The sequence below is a fragment of the Crotalus tigris genome, unplaced genomic scaffold (assembly GCF_016545835.1).
Source record: "Crotalus tigris isolate CLP2741 ecotype Arizona unplaced genomic scaffold, ASM1654583v1 scf7180000020608.1315917, whole genome shotgun sequence".
Classification (NCBI taxonomy): domain Eukaryota; kingdom Metazoa; phylum Chordata; class Lepidosauria; order Squamata; family Viperidae; genus Crotalus; species Crotalus tigris.
Window position 1 is genome coordinate 296,326 of NW_024098104.1, and position 23,866 is coordinate 320,191.

The 23,866-nt window shown below is 44.7% G+C and overlaps 1 protein-coding gene across 4 annotated transcripts in view; it reads right to left on the bottom strand.

Moving 5' to 3' along the window:
• Positions 1-6,467: 6,467 nt before the first annotated feature.
• PEMT (phosphatidylethanolamine N-methyltransferase) overlaps positions 6,468-23,866 on the bottom strand; it is a 28,940-nt gene continuing 11,541 nt past the window's right edge. For 2 of the 4 annotated variants that reach the window (XM_039367999.1, XM_039367998.1), the window contains exons 4-7: positions 21,884-22,029; positions 16,599-16,710; positions 10,347-10,421; positions 6,468-8,028 (exon numbers count right to left, since the gene is read on the bottom strand). In XM_039367999.1, the coding sequence (XP_039223933.1) occupies positions 7,980-8,028; positions 10,347-10,421; positions 16,599-16,710; positions 21,884-22,029 (382 nt within the window). In that variant the 3' untranslated portion in view covers positions 6,468-7,979. The other 2 variants (XM_039368000.1, XM_039368001.1) reach the window with 2 other exon arrangements.

The following is a 23,866-nucleotide window of genomic DNA, read 5'->3' on the forward strand; positions in this document are numbered from 1 at the left end:
GTAGGAAGAACAACAAGCATGTTGACATGTTAGGAGACCGAGGGATTGGGATGCAGTGTATGTGTGGTTAGCAGCCCAGTGCAAGAAAGCCCTCCAGGCTGCAAAGCGATGAGGGTCTTGGGGTCCCAGTGGCCATGGGGCTGGATGAACCCCTTCCCCCTTTGACTGTGTTTATAGCCCCCTCCCCCATGTCACTCTCTTGTTCATCCTCTCTTCTCTGCTTGGTTACATGGGCGATGCACTCGATGTTCCAGGCTGATCCTCGCTTGAATATCACCCCCTGGTTAGCTGGCAGAGACGCCGGTTCTTCGGAACACAGTGTTTAGAAACAGGAGCCCGCTGTGTTTCAAAATCCTGGGGGGAGAAAAGCAGGGCTGGGGTTTTTTTTCTGCGGCGGTGGAGACCAAAGCGTTAGCATGCTGTGCAGCTGTACCCAGAAAGCGAGGGCCATTCTAACACCTCCGGCTGGCTTTAAAAGAGAGCAGGATTAGGAGGAAGATGTCAGCGGTAACCAGAGACAGTCTGAACTCTGCACACGTTGCTGTGAAATATAGGCCATGAGGAACAGGGAGCCCAGTTGTTGAGCTCCACAACACCAAAGCAGATGTTCTTGTTTCAGTGTTGGCTTGGTCTCCTTCTTGTTGTTGTTGAGGACACCACACAAGATGTTCTGGTGGGTTTCCAAGCCAGGAAACTTTCTCTGCAAGACGTTTTGGGTGCTCCATCACTGAACGGTTTCAGGAAGAGATTAGACAACCATTTGTTCCGAATCATATTGGATCTCCTGCTTGAGCAGGTGGTTGGACTAGAAGATCTCCAAAGTCCTTCCAACCCTATCATTCTAATTTCTATGTCCCAAACTCCTTCCCTTCCAACATGAAGTCTCTTAGAAGGAGACACTCCCCAGAAAATTTTAATTTGTGGACATATCTGGAGAATTGTTCCTTGCAGTGTCTTCTAAGATCATATGGTGGCTTGGCTGAAAATTATCCAGCCCGTTTCACCCTTCATGGTAAAACCTTAGTGTGCATAAACCACCATGGTTTATGGTGCAACCAACTTGCTGGTCACCCAAGGTACCAAGACATCAACAATGTTTACCTATCCTAAGGCCTAACAAACCATGTTATGACTGATGCATGAATCCAAGCATAAATGATAACACCAAGTGTTGAGATCCTGGGAATGTGGATAGGTTTCACCCCCCACAAGAGGGATTATAAACTCCAGCAGAACTCTGTTTAGCAGCAAAGTTTTTATTTTGGTTTTAAACCCCAATGGGAGCTCCTTCAAATCATTCTGAGCCTAAGAGAAGGAATTCACACTTTGCAAGAAATGGCACTTTGTTTAGAAAATGAGTGAAGCCAAATTGTTTGCTACCTTTTCTAAAGAGTGGCTTCAACAGTCAGATGGGTAGCACATAAATTTAATGAATAATTTTTTTTTTTTAAAAAAAAGCACCAAGTTGGATTTTGTTGCAAAGGAAGATCTAACTAAACCAAACCAAAATGTCTGCAAGAAAATCACCAAGCTCAGAGAACATCAAAGACCCCACAGTCCTCCTCCTCCTCCTCCTCCTCCTCCTCCTCCTCCTCCTCCTCCTCCTCCTCCTCCTCTCCCTTCTAGCACTGATGTAACCTAGTTGGGTCATGAAATGTCTGCAAGAAAACCACCAAGCTCAGAGGGCACCAAGGACCCCTCATTTCAACTCTGAGCTACAGACATTCTCCTTTATTGAAACCAAATCACAATTTAGTCTGGGGAGTGGATCCAATGTTCACTGATTCGGATCGGAACCTGTTTCCTCGTCTTTCCAGGCATTTCGCTATTTATTTATTTCTTGTGAGGCGGATCGCACCCACTCTTCCCACGTGGATTCCTTTATTTGCTTTGCGTGAGGAATGTTTGCTCACCCTGAACTGGAACAGACATGCGGGGGGGGGGGCAGGGGGTGGGAAGGACTCCGAAGGGCAAGCATTTCCAGGTAACTCTTAGTTTATATGGAAAAGCAAACACAGCCCAGTTCTGAAAGGGCCGGGCAAATATTAACCCTGATTGGACCAGATGGAAGGGGGGGGGGAGAGAGACAAAAAGAGAGATGGGGGAACCACAGGCTTTTCTGCCAATGGCAGGAGCTGCTGTAACGTCTGCAAAACAGGAAGAAAACATTGACTAGCAAAACACTTAGCGATGTCACAGGCAGGAAGCATCATGGGGCGGAAAAGGGTTTTATTCTATAAACAAATGAGGCGATCAAGTCTCTGTGAGCAATACAGACAGTCCTTGACCTACAACAGTCCTTGTTTAGTGACTACTCAAAGTTACAATGGCACTGAAAAAGGGACTTGTGACTGCTTTTCACAGTTACAACCCTTGCAGCCTCCCCCGTCATCACGTGATCAAAATTCGGATGCTTGGCAATTGATTCGTATTTATGACGGTCTCAGCCTCCCCCTTCGGCGACCTTCTGACAAGCCCATGGGGGAGCCAGATCCACTTAACAACCGTGTTGCTGAACAACTGCAGTGGTTCACTTAACAAGTGTGGCAAGGAGGGCTGTAAAATGGGGCAAAATTCACTTAACTGTCTCGCTTAGCAACAGAAATGTGGGGCTCAATTGTGGTCCTAAGTCGAGAAATACCTGTATTTACAACGGTGTCTGGTCAATTCACAAGCCTTATCTACAGACACAATCGGTGTGGAGGGGGCCTTCCTTCCTTTTGGCCACAGGTGTGTTCTTCCAGCTCACTGTTTCACATTCTCCCCAGCCCACAATTCTCCTGAAGCAGCCAGTGAATCCTGGTCCAGGGTCTGCAGCTCAGAATGAATCAGGGAAAAACCAGCCTCTCCGTCTGCCGATTAGCCAAAGCAGGTCGGATCTGACACCTGCCTACCTGGCCCCCAATTAATCGGCATCCCACCGGGCAGAAATTCAAACACAGCCATCTCTTAAATCAACAGCAAACAGGGCTCAACCTGGCTTTTGCTCCAGGGCTTTTAGCTTGCTGCTCTTCCCTCCTGCCCAGCCTTCATTCATAAATGTCATCAGGCTGCTTAATTAAGTCCCCGGAGAATTTTATGTTGTTACACACTCTTCTCTCTCTCTCTCTTTTAAAAAAAGGGGGGATTATTTGCAAGGAATGCACTCTGGAAAAATACATGCATTGAGGAGATCACAGAAGGGGCAACGGGGGACCAGAAGTTGGGGGCAGAGGCAGAAACCTGTAGGATGTTTTAATGGAAAGAGGGCACTCCCTGCATTGGGTCGAGTCAGAGCATGCATATTCGATTCAGCCAGCAAACAGGTTGCAACCGATGCTTTACAAGCCAGGGCCAAAAGTTCGGTTTCTAGTCCTCAGCATCCCAGAACGTGGGGGGGGGGGTTGCATTTCCAGGTTCTGGGGGCTTGCAATTGTTATCTGCCTTCCCTCTTGTTTTGGTTTGTGTGTGTGTAGAAAACCAACAACCCACAAATACTGTATCTGCCTTAAGACTAATGGCCCTCTTTTATTGACCTACAAAAAGCAGGCAGAAAAAGACACTGGCATTATATATGCTGCAAAGGCTGGCAATGCCATCTCGGGGGTCTCTGGGAGCTGTTGAAAAAAAGGGGCCTGGGGAATGCTCTGGGTCTTGCTCAACCCTCCACTTTACAAAACACAGGTAAGCCAAGAATTAATAGACTTTACAGCAGTCAGTCTCAACCAAAACAATCAAGTAAACAATACCCCAATCAAGAAACTGCTCAAGAAGTCAATCAAGCCCAACCAAAGATCTCTAAGACACCCCCCCACACACACACCCCAACACTTACAGGGCGTGCCACTGGAATATAAGCTGAGACAAATCCCAGTCCTTCCTAGCACTGATGATGTTACCTAGTTTGGGTCATGTAATGTCTGCAAGAAAACAAGCAAGCTCAGAGAGCACCCAGGACCCCTCAAATGAGACTTTCATTTGCACATACACAACTTAGTAGGTGTGAAGGTGTGTACTGTTAGCACTGAGTTTCTCTGGGGGCAAGACAGCAGACTGTGGGTTTTGAGTTGTACTAAGGATGGTGAAGAGAAGATCGGCAAGGACATAGTCCACTAGAATTTTCTTTCTGTTAGAAAACCCATGCTGAAAAAAGAAGAATTAAGAGTTGCACGGCAAAAGTATTGAGTGGTCAAGCTACACGGATCAACCTTCCTTTGGCCAACCCGGTGGACATTAACATTTCCTCTGCTCAGGGGGTTACATTTTCTGCCAAGGAGCATGAAACAATATGCTGAAGCTCTGGAGAGAAGGCTGAGCAAGAGTTTTCAGCAAAGAGTAGGTTTAGCCAAGAGTGATGTGGTTGAATCTAGTCTTGTCTGCTTCAGTTGGTAGAGCAATTATCAACCAATTATTTTTTTTTTAGCACCTAGGCAACATTAAGCAAACTTTGGACAAGATTCTAGCCTCTTCTGGCTATGCAGATCTCTGTGAACAGCCTGAAACTGATGTTAATTAGAGACTTTATGGCTTATCTCCTCCACCTTTGTTTATCCTGCCCTCCAGAGGACCACCTGCATTGAGTCATAGCTACTCTATGCAAAACTATTAACTGAGTAGAGCTGTTCACACATTATAGTGCTCCCTGATAACCAGGTTTATTCCATTAACCCAGTGCTATGGGTTCACACAGTACAGTGAACTGAAGAAGCCAGATTTATAGAACATTTCTGTACTAATCTACCATAAGATAGTCTGTCCTGTGCTTTACCAAGTGCCAGTTAGCATCTCTAATTCTTAGAAACAGATTCCGATCTGTGCCGAAGCAACGGCAGTCACAATTCCATCATGTTAATATGCCCTATTTGTTCAATTTTAGGCTTCGGCATATCCAGATTCCAAGCATTAAAACTGGCACAGCCGACAGTACAATGCGATGATATAACCAATAAAATACCCTTGCCGTCCACATTTAGAGGAAAGGATTGCATTATTTGGAAACAATCCTCTTGAAAACTAATTAGGACAGCTGGTGCTATGTCTTTTTCCTAGAAAAAAAGGAGAAAAACCTCTCCCCTTGGCTTCTGGCAACTGTCCTCTATACAAAACATGCAGCCACACGATTGGTTTTGGAGAGGTGGTTTTATGCTTTCAGCTAGGTGGGGATTGGCTGGGGCAGATCAGCTGATTAGAGCTCCAAGTGACCCAAATGAAAGGTGACTCTGCTCGACTTACCTGTCTCGGGTTTATGAAATGGAGGGAGGAGGGGACGAGTCCACTTTAGCCATCACTTAGATCAGGAGTCTCCAACCTTGGCAACTTTCAACACTTCTGGACTTCAACTCTTAGAATTGCCAAGGCTGGAGACCCCTGGTTGAGACAGACATTTGAGCTGCACCCTATTTTTGATGGAGACAAGTGGACGTGAAACTCTGCAAAAGTTTGTCCTGAATTTTACTGTATTTTATACATGGATGGAGAGGAATCGGGTCATTTTCGTTTCATTGAAATGCGCAGGACACCTCTTTTAATTTTCTTTTAATTGCAGAATGGGCCACGTTAGCAAGGCAGAAACTGGGTGTTCTCCAATGGAGCCAAAATAGGATTTATTTGTGCTTTAAAGTTGAGCATACCATGGTAGGGTTGAGAATTGTTCTTCATCCATCCCAAACAGCTGAATTGCATCAGATTAGGGATGGCTTTCACTTCTAAAACAGAGCTTATAAACCTTCCCCATTTTGTAATACTAGTGGGTTGGCATTTATATCAGACATGGGCAATATACTTTGTTCTGGGCAGCAGGCTGCCTTTTGCCTGTGGCAGGAGGAAAATTATAAGAGATGTCATCCACATGTAAATGAAATGAAAACAACGAGATTCCTCTCCATTCATGTATAAAATGCAGTATAATTCGGGATCAACTTTTGGAGAGTTTCAAGTGCACTCTGAAATTGCAAATTGCCAGTTTACAAGTCGCAGAACGAAGAAATAGGTTAGATTGTACAATTGGGGGCTACAAAGACCAAGGACAATGTTTAAAAATGGAGCAGCCATTCTTGCAAACAAATGCGAATTGTGTTTCTTTTAAAGCAGAGGTGAAGACAGATAAAGCAGGGGAAAAAAATAGAGATAAAACTCAGAAAACTGGGACTGTCTTTGTAGACAGTTCAAGAAAGATAACAGGGGTTTTTTTTTTCCTTCCAGAAAATTCCTCTTCATGGTAAAAAAAGAAATTTAAACATGTTACTATAGCTCAGATTTACAGTCTGGTAACGGTCACCTGAATAATGCAGTGTATTTCTGCTTGTTCGGTTGTTATGGGTACAACATGCACGAGAAGTGGCCACAGAAAAGGTCTCTCAATATAAATATTTCTTCGCAAGAAAGATTGTTATGACTAATAGGCATCAAAAATTAAGACAAGGCAGCAGACAATATGTAACCAGCCGAAAGAAGGAATGCATACCAATAAACTTTCTTTGAGATTTTTGTGCTTCTCTTTTTAAAATTTATTTTGAAATGGTATTTTGTCTGCAGGCACTTCAATTGCAACTATTATGGACACAGTGAAAAATAAAGACATAAATTCCTTACGACGTTATCACCCAAACGTATTTTGTCTCGTAGTGAGTCTGAAGATAATGGCTAAACCATCTCTTCTCGAGCTCCTGTTGGATCAGATAAATCAAGCTTAGGAAGGACAGGGCATACGGGCTGTGTATGAGAGGGGGATAGGGAAGGAATTTATGTAATTCTCAGAAGCTGGTATCTGGAGACTGTTTGGAAAAAATGGAAAACAATGGGAGGTGAAAGGAACTTACAATGTTCTCATGGTAGCTGGGAGAAGCAAAAAGTGATAGGAACAAAGAACAAAGAGGGAGAAGAAAGAGAAAGGAACTTATGGCACCCTAGCTCAGAAAAAGAAAACTTTATGAAAATGCTTAGTTCACCTGATGACTTTCCATTCTTTGATTTTCAAAGGATTTCAGAGTTGTCACCAGTTTCTCAAATGAACAGAAGGTCTTCAGAGCAACCCAAATGCAGCACCTTTCATGGGTGAAGAATCCAGGCCACCACGGAAGTGACCTACATCTCTCAGAATCCACTCATGAGATGGTCCCTTCTTTGAAGAACAACTATCTTTGGAGCCTCAGGAGAAGTTTGGGGAGATGAAAATCAGGGTGAAAAATCTGTGACAAAACTCTTGCACTATTCAAGTGATGGAAAAACACAGGTGGTCCTCAACTTCCAACAGTTCATTTAGTGGCCGCTCAAAGTTACGACGGCACTGAAAAAAAGTGATATGACTTTTTCATGCTTACGACCTTTGCAGCATCCCCACAGAGTCACATGATCCAAATTCAGATGCTCATGTTCAGTTCCCAGGCTATGTGTGTTGTGTGAATATATAGATGCTGCATGTTCACAGGTAGTCCGTCATGCCTCCCCACTGAAGCATCCAATCCCTTTTCCCCACAAATACTGGCAAGCAACATTAGCACATGTGCAGCCTTGTGGCTTTGTTCTCCTGTCGAGGAATGTGTACACTCTGTGCTTTTTCATTGTTTAAATCTCTTTGTATGTGTCCTGTACATGGTTCCAGTTATATAAAGCTCTCAGGTCTCCTTCCAGGGCCACCTTCTGATGCTCTCCAGCCTATAATCAAAACATTCAGAATTACGTAGCTAATAGAAACGACTGAAAGCCGGGGCGAAGCAAAAATTGGCATTTAAAAGCACCCTTGCTGTGTCTGGCTTGGCCTAGGTGTTTGTGAAGACTTTCCTTTTGGAATTAAGTGTTCCCGCAAAACGAAAACAAAAAAAAAATGGGGCCTGTGTACGTGTGTTTGTGTGTTCATTGAGGAGTTGGAGGAACGCAACAGAAGTCAGGCTGAAGTTCTCTCATCCTATCCAATTGTCCCATCTTGGAGTCACAAGCAGGCCAGCTCTCTGTGTCCGAGCAATGCCAACGTTGGGGAGATCTTTGCAACTGATATTGTGGCCTTATTTACATTTCAGTGCTTTGTTGCGGTAGATTTCTTCGGTGAAAGGCCTAGGAGAGGGGAATGGGAGATGGGGTGAGGGAACAGGCATCAGGGTTTGGTGGGAAAGGAAACAAGAAAAGAATGGTGAATATTCAGAGGTCCCACTGCCACGGCCATGTCTCTCTCATCCCATCTAGATCAATGTTCTCAAACCTTAGCAACTTTAAGCTGTGTGCACTTCAGCTCCCAGAATTCCCAGTTGAAATCCAGATAGCTTAAAGTTGCTGAAGTTGAGAAACACTGGCCTAGATCCCTCCCTTCTTCCATGGGCAAAGAGTTATTCGTAACTGTAAAAGAACAACTGGTGAGGTAGGGAGATCTCTACCTCTGTCCTCCTTCAGTCTCTTTCATGTCCTGTGAGAAAACTTTGCAAGAAAAACTGTAAGCAGATTAAAAATTTCCATTTGTCAGTGGAGGGAATTCCTAAGTACCAACTCATTGAACATCTGACCTCATTTTATCATGCTGAGAGGGGGGTGGGTCTCCAGGTATAAAGTAGATCTCGTTCTCCATTCTCTACTGAGATCCCTTTGAGGGAATGCTTGGAACCTTCTTCCATAAAAACCACACAAAGCCATCATCTGTTCTTTAAATATCTATGGAGATTCCCAGTCATCCAGGTCATGGTTGTCCTGGGTGACTTTTTGGAAAGACAAGTGGACTTTCTTTTTCCTTGAGGACGTTTTGTTTCTTGGGTGAGAAGTGAACGGCCTTCAAGGAGAAACAGAGTCCAGTTGCCTTTCAAAAAAGCCCCTTTGGGATTTGTCCTTTAAGCAACTGCTTTCTAGCAGAACCTGCTTTCTATCCATAACTATCTCTTTGGATGAACCAGGTCTACCTGGGATGTGAGAAGGACTATCATCAGCTGGAAACAATATGCCGTGGGCTGTTTTGGCATACTAGACTAATGTTCTGCTATTGAGCAACGTCAGTGAATCTCCTTGGACTTTGATCAGTGAGACAGACGTTATTGATCAACTGAGCTTGATCAAAAGACAGAACCCATAGTGGAACTAAACCCAAGTTCAGAGTTGAATAGGTTTGAACATCATCTATAGCATCCAAGCACACAGTAAATGACACAATTGACATAGCCCTTGAAGATGCTTGTTCCACTCTTCAGGTTGATTGGCATTTAGCCACCATGCAAGGAAACGCACAGAGTGTGGCCATCTCAAGGCCCTGCATGTGCCTCAGAAGAACCCAAGGTAAACCTCCCCTTCCTTTTGTGAATCTCTTTAGAATGAATGACCTGGAAATATTCATAACTGCTAACATACGATTAACTCAGCTGGAGAGGCTTAATTCTAGGTTTGTGTGGGTACTGGAAAATTCATCAACACGTCAATGAAACTTGCAAAACACAAGGTTTCTTGGAAAAGTTGGACCACACATTGTTATGTACGTTATATATGTTCTCGGTGGCGAGTTGTTCCCATCAGGAGTTTCAACTGACCAAATGAAACATCAGCCCCAGGTTGGTCCAACCCAGATCCACCTGTTGGTCCAACTCTGGAAAAAACAACCTCAGGTGTAAGCATTGGAATGGCCTTGATTCTCCAAACATCTAGAATGCCTCAGTCTCGTTGACCCAAAACAAATTTATCATTTCAAGGCAGAAAATCAAAAGATAGGTCTGAACCTATACTGAGTTGAGGGGTCTGAAATGCCAAATTAAGAATGATTTAAATGACAAAGAAACTACTTTAATGTTGAATTTATTAACTGCAGCAACGTTATTAGTAGGCTCATACTGGAAGAAGGATTCATTGCCTAATTTAGAAGAATGGATATTTAAAGTTTCTGACTTTGCAGAAATGGCAAAAAATTCTGCTTATTTGAAGGATCATACACAAGAAAGATACATTATTGTATGGAGAAGATGGATAGATTATATTCAGAAAAAATATGGGACTATAAAGTTTCATTTACTTTATGAGTAAATTTTATAGTAACTGTTAAAAAAAAAAAAATGATTTTCTTCTCAGCTAGGTTCTGAAAGCAAAAGGTGACAATCTCTTTTCTAAGTAAGATGTTCCCCACTACAATTTGTATCAACCCCAACCTGCATGTCCAAGGCTGAATATTATGGAAAAATGCCAGTGAAAATATCTGGAGAACAATCCTAGATTTGATGACCAGGGTAGACAATACCAAATCGCCACTCTGAATCACAGCCCATATTAACTCTGCTGGGAAAACACAGCAAGTAGGTTAACTGAAGGCAAGGAGGAGGGGGAAAAAACACAATCCCCTTTCTCAACACAATTCCCTGAAATGAAATCATGCCTCATTATTTTTTTCATCCTGCACAGAAGCAACTCACCCTTCGTAGAGCAGAGCAGTTGTGTAGCACAGAGCCACCACCACGGTCAGGACGAGACCCACTGGGCTGGCGTTCCTGATTTGAAAAGTCAGAAGAAGAGAACAAAAGTTGGGAAGACAAGAGAAGGCTGAGTCAGCAAGAGAGAAACTGAGGCCCCCCTCCCCCCAATACTTGGGAACTTGCCTGTCCACAGGCAAACTAGGCTACTCGGTCAAATGTTGCTGGCTTTTTTTGAACAAAAGAAGAACAATGTCAACAAAAAAATTATGCTGACCTAATTGAGTCATAGCTCAATTAGGAGCTATGGAGGATGGTGGGTATCGGCTGCTTTGGCTGTATTGAATAATGTGATTTGACTCACTGAAGATGGCGCTATAAGGATAAGGTGGGAGATTATGTCAGCTCCTTAAGAGCTAAAGATGTTGGTTATATAAGATGGGGAGGGGGCAGAGAGCAGCTACAACTGAGCAGAAATCTCCCCAAATCCAGGGCAAAAATGTAGGCCAAGGTTGGAATAGGCATGAGAAACTACCAAAAGCTCAACAGGTTGAGATGGGTCTCTGAATGAAGACCACAGCGCAATGGAATGGGTCTAAACTAGGGTCAACAGATTTTTTTTTCATAATAATTAGCCCTACTGGCAACATTCTGCCAAGACTGTTTTATAATCCAGCTTCTGAAGCTTTATAGACCTCTGTCCCTCTATGATGGAAAAAGATGAAAAGATGATAATCAGTGTGTGGAATGGTGGGTTGACTGATCGTTTAGCAAAGACCGGTAGAACAGAATATTTGTAGCTCAAGGTTGAACTCTGGGGTGCCTGGTGTTCTCTGAGCTTGCCTGCTTTCTTGCAGACATTTAATGACCCAACTAGGTAGCATCATCAGTACTAAAAGGGAGTGGGATCTGCAGAGAGGAGGAGGAGGAGGAGGAGGAGGAGGAGGAAGACCATGGTCCTTGGTGCTCCCTGAGCTTGGTTGCTTTCTTGCAGATGTGAAATATTTTCTCGCAGACGTGAAATCTCTGCAAGAGAACAACCGAGCTCAGAGAGCATCAAGGACCCCACATTTAGGAGATAATTGGATGGTCTTCCTGATGTTGCTTGACTGAACCTCTGGCAGTGCTGAGACAATCCAGACAGTGGTGAAGGACTTCTAGAGGGCCACCACATCCTCCAGATTCAACTTTAAATGTGTAAACTGCTCAGGTCTGGTTTTCAAATTATATAATCCTTGCCACAATATGAGCTGGCAGGCGCCTGGCCTCCTTCCCTCCTCTTCAGGTGTCCTTTCCAGGCTTAGACTGGTCCCAGCTCACTTAGCAATTTGGAAGAAGAGCAGACACATCTCTTCAATTTGGCCTTCTAAATGGCCAGCAATGATTTTTTTTCATCCAATATTTAATGGGTAGCATTGATTTAATTATTTATGCTTTAAGAGACTGCATTGCTGTTTTGGAACTCTTCTACACGGACTTGGTGTTTTTCAGAAAGTTGGCCCCAAAATATCTTAAGTTAGGTTACTGTTGTCCGTGCAAAGGCCAAATCTCAAGTGAAAGCTTTTGAACCAACTCTAGGACAATGGCCGATGGATCAAAAGTAAATACATTCAATCCATCTAACCTCCAAAGGGATCATTGCTCAGAGACAGGGCACCCAACAAATCCCTTCATCTTTAATTCCCAAAATTGCTACTTATGTAGGATTTGTAGAACCTTGTGAGAAAGTGGTGCAGGTTTGTGAGGCATTCTTACTCAATTTGACACCCTAGAGTAAGCAGTCAAAAGTCTAACTAGGCATCAACTGGTTTCCCAAGACAATCTTTTGACAATTTTGGCATAATCTGCCCCTTTTTTCGGCCAGGACTAACTCATGCTGTTTCTGCCTTAATCCCTTCGAGAGATTTGTAGGGAGGAAGCCTTCATCAATTTGGCCCCCTCTAACTTGAGCTGACTTAGCTAGAGAAGAAATGGGTCACTGGCCGATGGAGAAATGAATGATCATGACTAAGCAGAAGCTAAGGAGGGCTCGGTGAGTGTGGGCAACTGTGTCCAGTCTCACAGATGCCACACTGGGAAATGCTGAGAGAGAGAACATTTAAACACTAGGGAGTGAAGATCAGATGGCCTAACCCAGTGTTTCCCAAACTTGACCATTTTAAGGCATGAGGACTTCCACAGCCAGCAATGCAGGCTGTGGAATTCTGGGAGTTGAAGTCCACATGCCTTAAAATGGTCAAGTTTGGGAAACACTGGCCTAACCCTATTGAGCAAAAACAGAGTCAGTCAACAACTCATTTAAACAAAGTCTGGTTCAAAATACAAGGCTGGGGGTTAAAGATCCATTTCCTGGCTCGTCTGCCAAGGGGATCCATCTCTCCCGAGAAGCCACCTGATAACTGAGACTTTCAAAACTTCTTGAGCCACAAAATGGACTCAAAGATGGCCTCGTTCAACTGCCAAGTTATGAAAACAGCCCAAAAGAAGAGGGGGCCACCTAACATCTATTGGGGAACCTGTAATGGAGAAGATGTCATTACAGATTGTGAAACTTTCATAAACATTGGAGAGGAATAGCAGGACGGTAAACTTGAGTACTACAAAAACAAAGGACAGGTGGAAAATAGAGGTCCCCTGTAAGACAGGTGGGCCATCCTCTGCGCTGGGTGGGGAAGGGAAAACGTGCAAAAATATGGATTCCATAAAGACATCCTTCTCTTGAAACACCCAGCGGTCTTTGGAATTCTTTTATTATGGCTTCTTAACGCTCTTCAATAAATAGGGTAGATCAGGATTTCTTCTAGCCTTGAGTTTGCCTCATTCATGGCAATCCTGCCTGCAGGTTTAAGCTCCAGCCAAGCTTTGAAAGAGCATTGAGGCTAAACTGTTGTGGGTGCTCCATCACTGGAGATTTTTAAGAAGAGTCCGTTGCCTGTTGTCTGAAATGGTCTAGAGTCTCCTGCTTGAGCAGGGGGTTGGACTAGAAGACCTCCAAGGTCCCTTCCAACTCTGTTATTCTGTCAAACATGGAGTCATAGCCAGTTTTTGTTTCCCCAACACCTACTGTCTCTCGCACACAACAAAGAGCTTCTAGCAAGCCTTGGTGGAACCTCAGACTGACCTCATCTCTGCATGGAGTTGAAAGTACCTCGATCTTCTGGTGGAATTATTGAGTTTGACTCCAGGGAGATGATATAAAGAGGACTTAAAGAGCCAGTCTCCTCTCCTTCTAAACAGATTGCTTTTGAAGTGCAGCCTAAACCGATTCGGGGGACCTTATGGAGCTAACATCTTGAGGGGGAAGATGGAAGGAAAGCAAGGGGAAGAGAGATTAAAATAGCCTCAATTAAACTTCTGGAATATGGCTCTGCAATAGATTTAAGTCATTAGCCCTTAATCACGCTTCTCCCTATATGCAAGCTCATTTTCAGACCCCTTAATAAACATGGATTTTCTTCTTCAAGGGCAAAGAATTAGCTGTCAACAGGAAGGCCGCGTAAAAGAGGACACTCAGACTTTCCTATGAGGCTAAGAAGAAGAACTTGTTTGGAGAGATGGAATTACAGATGTCCAGTTAGTTTTTTTATTGCTCCAATCTAAAACTCACTCAGTGCAACATTTCCATATAATATTTCCATATCTTCATCTGTTCCAATCCACATGAAAATCTAAGCATTTTGGAACCCACTTTTCCTCAATTCACTTCTTTTGGGATTTTTCTTGTAGGGCTTCTTTTGTCTGCAGTTTTCTTTTTCTACACTTTTTCATTGCAGAACTTTTAACTTGACTTTTAAAGAATTACATTTGGATTTGCAGATTTATTTGGCCAATGGAAATTAGAATGCCAACCAAATAAGTCTAGGCATCTTATCCTCAGTTTCCAGGATCTACAGTTAAAATGCTGTTTATTTAGCAACGTTTGACCAGGAACAAACAATTTTTAAAATATTTCTTTGACTATATTTTCCTAAAACATGCAGGTAGATTCAGAAAACGGCTGCTGTTTTCTAAGTTTTAAATTTTTCCTGATCTCATGCATTGTTTTGTGTAACAGCCCCTAAAATAGCACACAACCAGTAGCCATTAAACCCCTCTCCCAAAAGTGTTGTGTTTCTTAAATGCATTTATTTTTTCACCGTGCTAGAGCTATTTCAAACTGGAAAACAGTTGATGCAAATAATCCCATTGTCAGTTCTAGTTCAGTCCTAAGTTTGTAACATTTATGAAGGGGAAAATGTTTATTGCTGGGCTTTTTAATATTAGCCTAGGTGTGTTTGGGTTAAAACCAGGAAATTTGATCTGTTTCCTCAGTCCCTTTCATGAGGTTGTAGCAAAAAATGTTCTCATGAAGTAGAAGGAAATAGCCTTGGTGTTCGGATGTCATGGAGACAGCGATGAGGTAGCCACTCAGAGCAGAGTGTGGCTCGACAGCCCTCTTTTATAACACAATCACAGCACTTCGCTCACTCTGAATCAGCAGAGGGATGGAGAGCCATCCATCTAGCTGCTAGCAAAAATGTGAACTGCTTTAATTTCATTTTTTTTTTTTTTTGCAAACAGTGCACACACCAGGCTTAAATATACTACGAAAACTCCACAAGTTCTCCAGATATGATGGTCTTCGTCTTTTTCATTGGAGAAAGAAGCAGCTCACAAGAAGCCTGATCGAAAGGGCACAGCACTGGGAAAAGAATGCACAAAAATGTCACAGGCTGTGGGAAAACGTTTGCAAAGACTGACGGAGCCTTTAGGGTGATAGCTTAAAGGGGGGGGTGTCTAATCCTGAGAAAGATTAAACACGGGTGTGGGCTCATGTGTCCCTCATGATACGAGGGTGAGCTTTTCTGCAGGAAGAGGGAAAAATCTGGTTCCAGAAATACATTTTGCCCTTTCTAAGTCTGGATTCAAACCAAGATATGCTACTGCAGAGTTTATTGGAAGCTGGCAGTGCTGGAATAACAGGGTTCACATCTCTTTTGAGGCCCCTTCAAGTCTGCCCTACTGTGTTTTTGTGTATATTTGTATATGCCTGTGTGTGTGAAAGAGAGAGAGAGAGAGAGAGAGAGAGAGAGAGAGAGAGAGAGAGGGAGGGAGGGAGAGAGAGAGAGAGACAACAGTTGGCCATATTTACATCTGCAAGAGGGTTGGGGGAACTGAGAGGAAACTGAATGCCTTCACTCTAGCAGTTCTTCCACAAGACCATTTCATCTCCCCAAACTTCCCTGAAAAGCTCTCTCAAAAATTGGGGGGCGGGAGGGTGGTGGAGTGGCTGCTCACTTTTCCACTCCTCCATCCATGCCAAGCCTGATGGGCACCTTGAGGTGCCAGGATTTGCAGACTCCTCTCCTAGCAGCCCAGCGTACTTGTGCATGCGCACAGTTGCCTTTTTTTAATTGGAAGAACCATCTTGGAACAGGGACGATTGTCCTTCAAATGGCCACCTAAGGGCAGGTAGGAGAATGCCGTTGCCATAGAACAAGGGTCAGACCAGGAAAAAGAAAAAGAAAAAGATGAGCCTGAAGAACTGGATGCCATAAGGATGCTACGCCAGTTCCTTAGGAGACCTGCTGGCTTGCAGACTGTGCTGTTGTCCTCTTAGACCATTTATGGCCCTCATTCAACTTCTGAAGTGGCTGTTAAGAGTGCCTTTTGCATCATTGCATAAATGCCTCTCCTTGAGGAGCTGAGAGAGCTCTCTGTCTTCCTCTCTGATGCTTCTTTGGCTCAAGGATTGTTTTTCATCCCCTTTATGGAGAGCCATTCAGCAGTCTTGCCAGCTCATCGCCACACTCACTTAGTGGCTAATTAAAACGGCAGAGATGTGTCTGAGCAAAAGTCAGTGCGTCATTCAGGCTGGAGCTTTGAAGCTCCACCACTATCCTGATTTACTCTCTCCGAGACCTCCGAGGAACACACGGCCTCACCCAAGCCTGGCTTGACAAGGGGTGTGGACCCACACTCCACTGAAGTCAGGCTAATCTCTAGTGATTTCCTTCCCTAACCGATCCAAGACTACATCCTATCAGTGCACAGATTCCAACATTCATATGTAGCCAAGTTACTTCTTCCAAGGATGGGTGGCTTCGTGCTCATGTCTGCACTGCCTATGTCCATCCAGGGGACAAAGCTTGGGTGTTAGGGAAGGAGAAAGGGGTAATAGAAGGATAACAGAGGAAAGGAAAAATGACTCCTTTCCACCAGGCTGCAAAACTCTCACCTGGTGAAGAAGCAAGAGAAGAAGAAGACAGAACTTACATGAGGGACCATCCGAAATAGATGAAGGTGCTACCCCAGTACATAGGATTATCGATGACATTGAAGGGGAAGGAGGTCACCTTCGCCTCCATGAGGATGCCAAAATAGTCACCTGGAAACGAAAGACGACAAGTAGTTGAGTCAATCAAGGAATCACTTTGCTGGATCAGATCAGAGGCCTTTTCCTGCAGCAACCAATTGGGTTGGCATTGACGATTCTCACAAGCCCAAAGATCTGGAGAAGGTTGACCATGGAAATCTACCAATGCAGGGAAACTGCAGAAGTCCTTTCCCATCCCTGCTGTTTGGGGGATTTGTAGGTTGTTCACAACCAAGACTGCTGTCTATAGATGAGGAATGGTAAAGGAAACTGCTTAGAAGTAACTTGGCATGTCTCCCTTGTTTGTTTGGTGGTTGGTTTTTTTTTTTTTTTTTGTACTCTTAACACTAACCTACAAGTCCCAAAAGTGCTTTTTCAGGAGGCAACTGGACATTCTTTTTCTTTGAAGACGTTTCCCTTCTCATCCAAGAAGCTTCTTCAGCTCTGAAGAAGCTTCAGAATGAAACATCTTCAAAGAAAAACAAGGAAGTCCATTTGCCTGGTGAAAAAGCACCTTTGGGACAACCGTGACCTGGAGAATCTCCATGCACAAACCACACAAAGCTCAGAGTGACTCAACCGGCTGCAGAAATTATTAGGAAAACTTTTTTGGCCCTCTCATTATCCCACTAAGCTGCCTCTGGCAATCATCCGGAGGGCGGGAGGGGAGAAAAAAAAAGAAAAAAAATCAGGTGAGGTATTTTCATTCCTGAGAGCTCCAGAATGGCTTTTTGACATGGTAGGAAGCTGTGGAAATTGCCGATCTGACCCAGGTACCGATGAATAATAAATTTTTGCACTCTGCTCACTGCTGCTTGAAACCTGTCGTTACTGCCAATTAACAGCCCGGTTTTGTAAAGAAGTGTCAACTGTAGTTCAAGGAGGGGGCCAGGAGTGAAATAAATTGGTTTGTATTTGATATGACTTAGACGCCAAGAGCCATAACTTTAAAGAAAACGTTCTCCCCCTCCCCATTTTTTTTTAAAAAAGCAATTTAGAAGCTGTAAAGCTCACTTTGTCCTGAAAAGGAATTCAGTTACATTTCTGTATACGTTTTGCTCAAAAGGCGAGGAAAGTTTTTCAGGGCCCCCGATTTCTGGAAAAGATGGATTGACAGGACTCCCGGACTCTCTTCTCCCCCCAGAAGGGGGTCAGGAGCTCCTTCATCTCCCAAATCAAGGTGGGAGGAAACAAAACTAGGACCTAATGCTTGCTAGTACAGGAAGTCCTCAACTTACAACAGTTCATTTAGTGACCGTTCAACTGTTACAACAACACTGAAAAAAGGGACTTAGGACCGTTTTTCACACTTAATGATCGTTGCTGGTCACATGATCAAAATTCAGACGCCTGGCAACTGGCTCTGTAATAAATTGCAGCTGAGGGACATGGATTCTCTCTCTTCTGTCTCCTATGCTGTGTTGGATGACAGAGGATCTGTGAACTCACGATCCCGGCATGAACCGTTATACTTTGGCTGGTTTCTTAAAAGGGTTGAATCAATTCATGAAGTCCTGGAGATCAACGGCTGTTGGCTCTGAGGGCCACAAAGGTGGCTTCTGAAGGCCCTCTGCTGAGACTGGTGGGCTTCCTTGAGCAGTTGGTTGGTCAACTGTTGGAGAAAGGTCTACTGGACTGGTGGTTCTCAGTGGTGCTGGCTACCAGCTTGGCTGGCTTCAAAATAAGAGTTGGACCAATTCATGGAGGTCCCGGGGATCAACCGGGCTTAGCCTTGATGAGAGAAAGATCGCTCCTGAAGACCATCTGCTGAGAGTTGGGTGGGCTTCTTAGGCAGCTAGTTGACTTCTGTGAGAATGGGCTGCTTTTCAAGATGGGCCAGACGTCCAATCCAGCAGGGCACTGCTTACATTCTTCTATTTTCAGCATGACATCCAACTGAGGAGAAGTCTTCAGGTCTTCTTCCTCCAAAATTACAATCCTTCTGGACAGAGGAATTGAGACAGTGGACTGAGGCAGAAGACAAATCTCCTTCCCAGCTGGACTCCCCTTCACAAAGACATGCTGGGTCATGCTGTAAAGGAGAATCGATTGAAGTCTCCAGCCGTTTCAAACTAGTCTAAAGAATGTTGGAAGATCATCTGGTCTGAATGGTGGGAAACAAAACAGCGAGGGTCATCTCCCCCCCCTTTTTTTAAGCGCAATAGGAACTTTCTAGTTTCTGAAGGGTTGCAATCCACTGAGCCAAAGCAATTTGCTTTCCAGGGAGACAATATCATTCCTGTTTATCATGGGAAAATGCTTCTCTTCTCCCTACAATATTATGACTTTCTCCACAAACATGCTTTGGGAATGGCTTCCTCACCCCAACGAACTGTAAATTTTGCACCTCTCCTTTCCGCCTCCCAATCCCAGTAAAACCTAGCAAAAGATAGGCTCTTTCGAAGTTATATTGAGGAATGCAAAAAGCCAAGAAAATAAAGCTAGCGTGGATTTGTGTTTGTGTGTGTGTGCCGGGGTTGTTCTTTTGTAGCTCTGTTCTTTCTGCTCTCCCCTTCCCTCAATTCCAAATTGCACACAGCTGTGTTGGTCCATCTGGAGGAAGAGACAGATGGAAAATTACTTTCCCCTTTTATGGGAGGGCAAATCAAAAAGCCGCAGAGGAAGCTGGTGAATTTGTCGAAATTCATCGCCAATCAACAAGATAAAACGGGGGAGAGGTAGAGATATCTGGGTGGGATAAAAAAAGGGGGAGATCCTTGCAATTAGAAGCAAAAGGCCAAGTGAGAGGACATGGCAGAGAGAGAGAAGAATCAAGAGAGAAATGGTTTCTGCTGAGGAAAATAATTTTATTTCCCACCACTAGGATGTCGGTATGGGGCCATTTCACCCCCTAGAAGTTTGGGTCAACAGTAAATCCATACCAAATAACAGGTTGATTCCTTCTTGGTGGTGAGATTCTGATCCAGAATGCACCAATAAAGGTCCAGGGTTGGGAAAGAGAAACAGTGGTTGACAATTCTGAGGCACACCGTTAGATGGCCTCAAGTGTTCTCAAGTAAGCATTGCCACACTGGAGCTTCCTGCCACAGAATGTCATGGTGGACCTCACTTGGATGCCTTAGCAGAAGGCAAGCCAGATGCAGAGCAGTTGGCCCTAAATGGACACTCCTAGAGATAAGATAGGACCTTCCGGGTCCAAGAGGTTCTGCTCTGGTCCAGGTCAAGGTATCCTAGAGCAGAGGTGGCTGAGGAATTCTGAGAATTGAAGTCCACAAGTCTTAAAGTTACCAAGGTTGGAGACCCCTGTCCTGGAGACCTTTCTGGTGGGACCAGAACAGTGGCTCTGCTAGGCCAGTGTTTTTCAAAGTTGGCAATTTTAAGAGCTATGGATGTCAACTCCCCAGCCAGCATGCATGGGCCTCAACTCCTCAGTCGACATGCATGGACCAAGTCTCCAGCTGTCTGGGAATTCTGGGAGTTGAAGTTCATGCATGCTGGCTGAGGAATTCTGGGAATTGAAGCCCACACAACTTAAAGTTGCCAAGGTTGAGAAATCCTGAAATCGACCATAGTCTGAGGTAGCCGTTCTGGTCCCTCAAGAAGAAATGTGGGGCATTGTACCAAGCAGTCTGCTCAATCCCCTCCAGGGGATGAGTCTTCTCTTCCCTCTCTGATACCGGAAGTTAGTTAAGTCACTGTGACATAAACCTTACTGGACTGAATTCATAAGAGACGAAGAACAACACAACTTGAAGAGAACTGCATTCACACAAGAGACATCTTCCTGTCTCACCACGTCAAAGAATACAACCCCATGGGAAATCAAAAAAGCAACTGTCTCTCCCCATAAAAGTGAGATGCTGAACACTAGGGTTCGAGGGATGGCTATATCCCCCTGTCCACTATGGCCTAGATTTTGGATTAGAATGTCGGTCAAGCAGTCCTCTGGCTGCTTACATGCTCACAAGCACAGACACAAAGGAAGTAAATGGGCCAGCCAAGTATGACTCCTCAACTGTGGAGAAACTGCCCCCTACTGTGCAGGAAATGGGAAGGACACCGAGCCGTTGTTTATCAAGTGTGAATCATTCTGTGCCAATCTAACTCCATAGCCTACATTGGAGGCGCCAGGAAAATAACCATCTGATTATTTAAACACAGAAATTATTTACACACACCGTCCCGAATTGCAGAATTAAACAGAGCCAACTCTTTGTCCAGCAATACTTGTGTGGCCAGAGTGTGGTGTATTCCCCACCTGCAGAGCACCAAACAGACCTGGGTGGATCCTGAAAAGCTAAGCAATAGCACTTAGATACTTATATACTGCTTCACAGTGCTTTACAGCCCTCTCTGAGCAGTTTACAGAGTCAGCATCTTGCCCCCCAACAATCTGGGTCCTCATTTCACCGACCTCAGAAGAATGGAACGCTGAGTCAACCTTGAAGCTGTCAGGATCGAACTGCTGGCCGTGAGCAGAATTAGGCTGCAATACGGCCTTCTAACCACTGTGCCATATATTGCAGCAGAAACAGGAATAAGAAAGAGGGGGAAATTGTGGTGTATCCAACCAAAAAGGAGCTGCCATTTTGATACCTTGGACCTGCCCTGTAGAGGCCCCCATTGTTAACCAGCTTTAACTTGGGGCAACTTGGAGAATGTTGCCTGTCTGTAACCATCTAGGACAGCGGTTCTCAACCTATGGGTCGCGACCCCATTTGGGGTCGATCGACCTCTTTTGTGGGGTCGCCAAACGCGGCGATCCGCCATTTTGTCGCCTCCGGGGGCGCACTGCGCCTCCGGGGGGGCGGTGCCGCGCACGCGCGCCGCGCGTGGGGGTGGCGGCGCGCCTCTGGGGGGCGGCGCCACGCATGCGCGCCGCGCGTGGGGCGGCAGTGCACCTCTGGGGGGCAGCGCCGCGCATGCGTGCCGCGCATGGGGGCGGCCCTGTGCCTCCGGGGGCGCCGCCATGCATGCGCGCCGCGCGTGCGGGCGCCGCCGCGCATGCGTGCCGTGTGCGGGGGCCCGCCCCATGTGCGCCGCGCACGGGGGGGCACCGCGCATGCGTGCCGTGCGCGGGGCCCCACCCCCATGCGCGCCACGCCGCGCATGCGCATAACGTTTGTGTGACGGGGGTCGCCGTCACACAAACGTTGAGAACCGCTGATCTAGGAGAACCGTGTTGGAGAAAGGTGGCATCAAGCTATGATCAAGTTGACCTTACCTAAAAACGTCCCGATAAACCCCAGGGCTAGGAAGCTGGAGGTCACCAAGAGGACGCCCACTGCCATGAGAGTGACACTGGCATAGTACACTAAAAGACAATCCAGCTGTGGTAGCTTGGGCTGACTCTTCATCGCTTCTCCAAAGCTGTAAGAGATGAAAAAGATTGTTGAGGTGATGAAGCCTTCCTAAGGTGATGCAGGCCGAAGGAAAGGAGACTCTGCTAATTACAAACATTGTACGTGCCTAAAATTTTTATTGAAAGACTTTTTAACACGATAAAAACAATAGAAATATTAGAAAGGAAACAAAGAAAGTAAGTTAGAAGAGTGAATAAGTAAGAAAGGAAATAGAACTAGAAGAAAGAAAGAAAGAAAGAAAGAAAGAAAGAAAGAAAGAAAGAAAGAAAGAAAGAAAGAAAGAAAGAAAAAAAAGGGAGGGAGGAAGGAAGGCTTCCAATCTTTTTGATAGTGGTTATAAAGGCACTCAAATGTTACCCTTTCTCTTGAAGCTTACATCGTCATTTCCATCTTTCCATAAGCAGTCCCATAAATCGTTCATTTTTCTCTTTTTTTTTCAGCAAAAAGTCTAGAAGAAGCTTTTTTTAGAAGGAGCATCTTTGCTCTGGCAAACAGAAAACTCAATTTCCTGCCCTGTTTTAGTTTGCTGAGGTGCAAATGGCCTGTTTTCTTTTTGTCTCTCCCTCTCCAAGTGCAACAGACTGGCACTAACACCAAACTCAGGTGTTCACGCTGCACTTATCCCATCCCTGGAAGGAAAACAAATATTGGACGAAAGAACACATGAGGTGGGTTTTTTTGTGGATGGGGGATGAGAAGCAAACAGCCCCAAACCCACCCCAAGAAACAGGTAGAAACTGAATTTGATCTCACTATAATCAGGGCTTGCATTTAATACACAGCAGTCAGCAGAATTCTTTCATAATGACTTTCCTATTTCTGATTTTGGGTTTTGCTGATTAGACAGGTCTGCTGTTACAGAAATGGCTAGTATATATTATTATATAAAGGTAAAAAGTTGAGTTTTCATGTTACTGCCTTATTTTACTGCACCAAAGGGAGTCGGAAATCAATGCTCTTTTTTGTTTTTTCTCCTCTACCCTACACTTTTCTCTCTTCCCCCTTTCCTCCCTTATTTTCCATAATTTTCATTTTTCTTGGTTCCCTATTTCTTTCACTAAATGTATGTATCAGAGCTACAGACGGCCACTTAATTTTTCTTGGACTCCAACCTATTTCACTTGGCGTACGAAACAAATGTTTGATAGAAGAGAAAGGAGAAAAATGACACTGCGAAAATGACTAGGGTTTCTATTAGAAAAGCTACAACCCGGCATTTGAAGAGAAGGCATCTTTTTCTAGTGCCCCAATTCTGCCACCGAGGCATCCGCTGGTTTTCTTTTCCTTCCCATGCTTTTGAATCGGCCCCTCGGCTGATTAATCGACTGTGACAGAGTGGATTAAATGACCACTTGAAAACTTGCAACACTGCTGAAAACAGCCACGGAGCTTTGGGACCCCTGGCCAGGTCTGGCTAGGCACACACCATCCTCCTTCTACTCTGGGTCCCATGCTTGCTCATGGTTCAAGTCTTCTGCAAACAAGGATGCGGTTTCCATTAGCGACTCTAGTTGAGCTGTATTTTCATACCTGCCAAAAGTGTTTGCTCATGCTAATGGACCATCTTCTCCTGGAGCCAAGACTGATGGTTTCCTAAACAGAGTTTTGTTTACCTAACACATGAACTGGGAGGTCCACCCTGTTACCTGGTCGACCTCACTATTGATAAATAAACCTTTCAAGCATTCATATCTCTGGCCAATGATGATTTCTTAAGTTAATGTCATAGGCTTGGCATCTGGAGCCAATCAGGTTCAGGGCATCTGTTAAAATCCTACTCAGAGTGATCGATCGATCAACCTTGGTTCACACTTAATGTAAACCCGGTTTACAGAGGGCTGTCT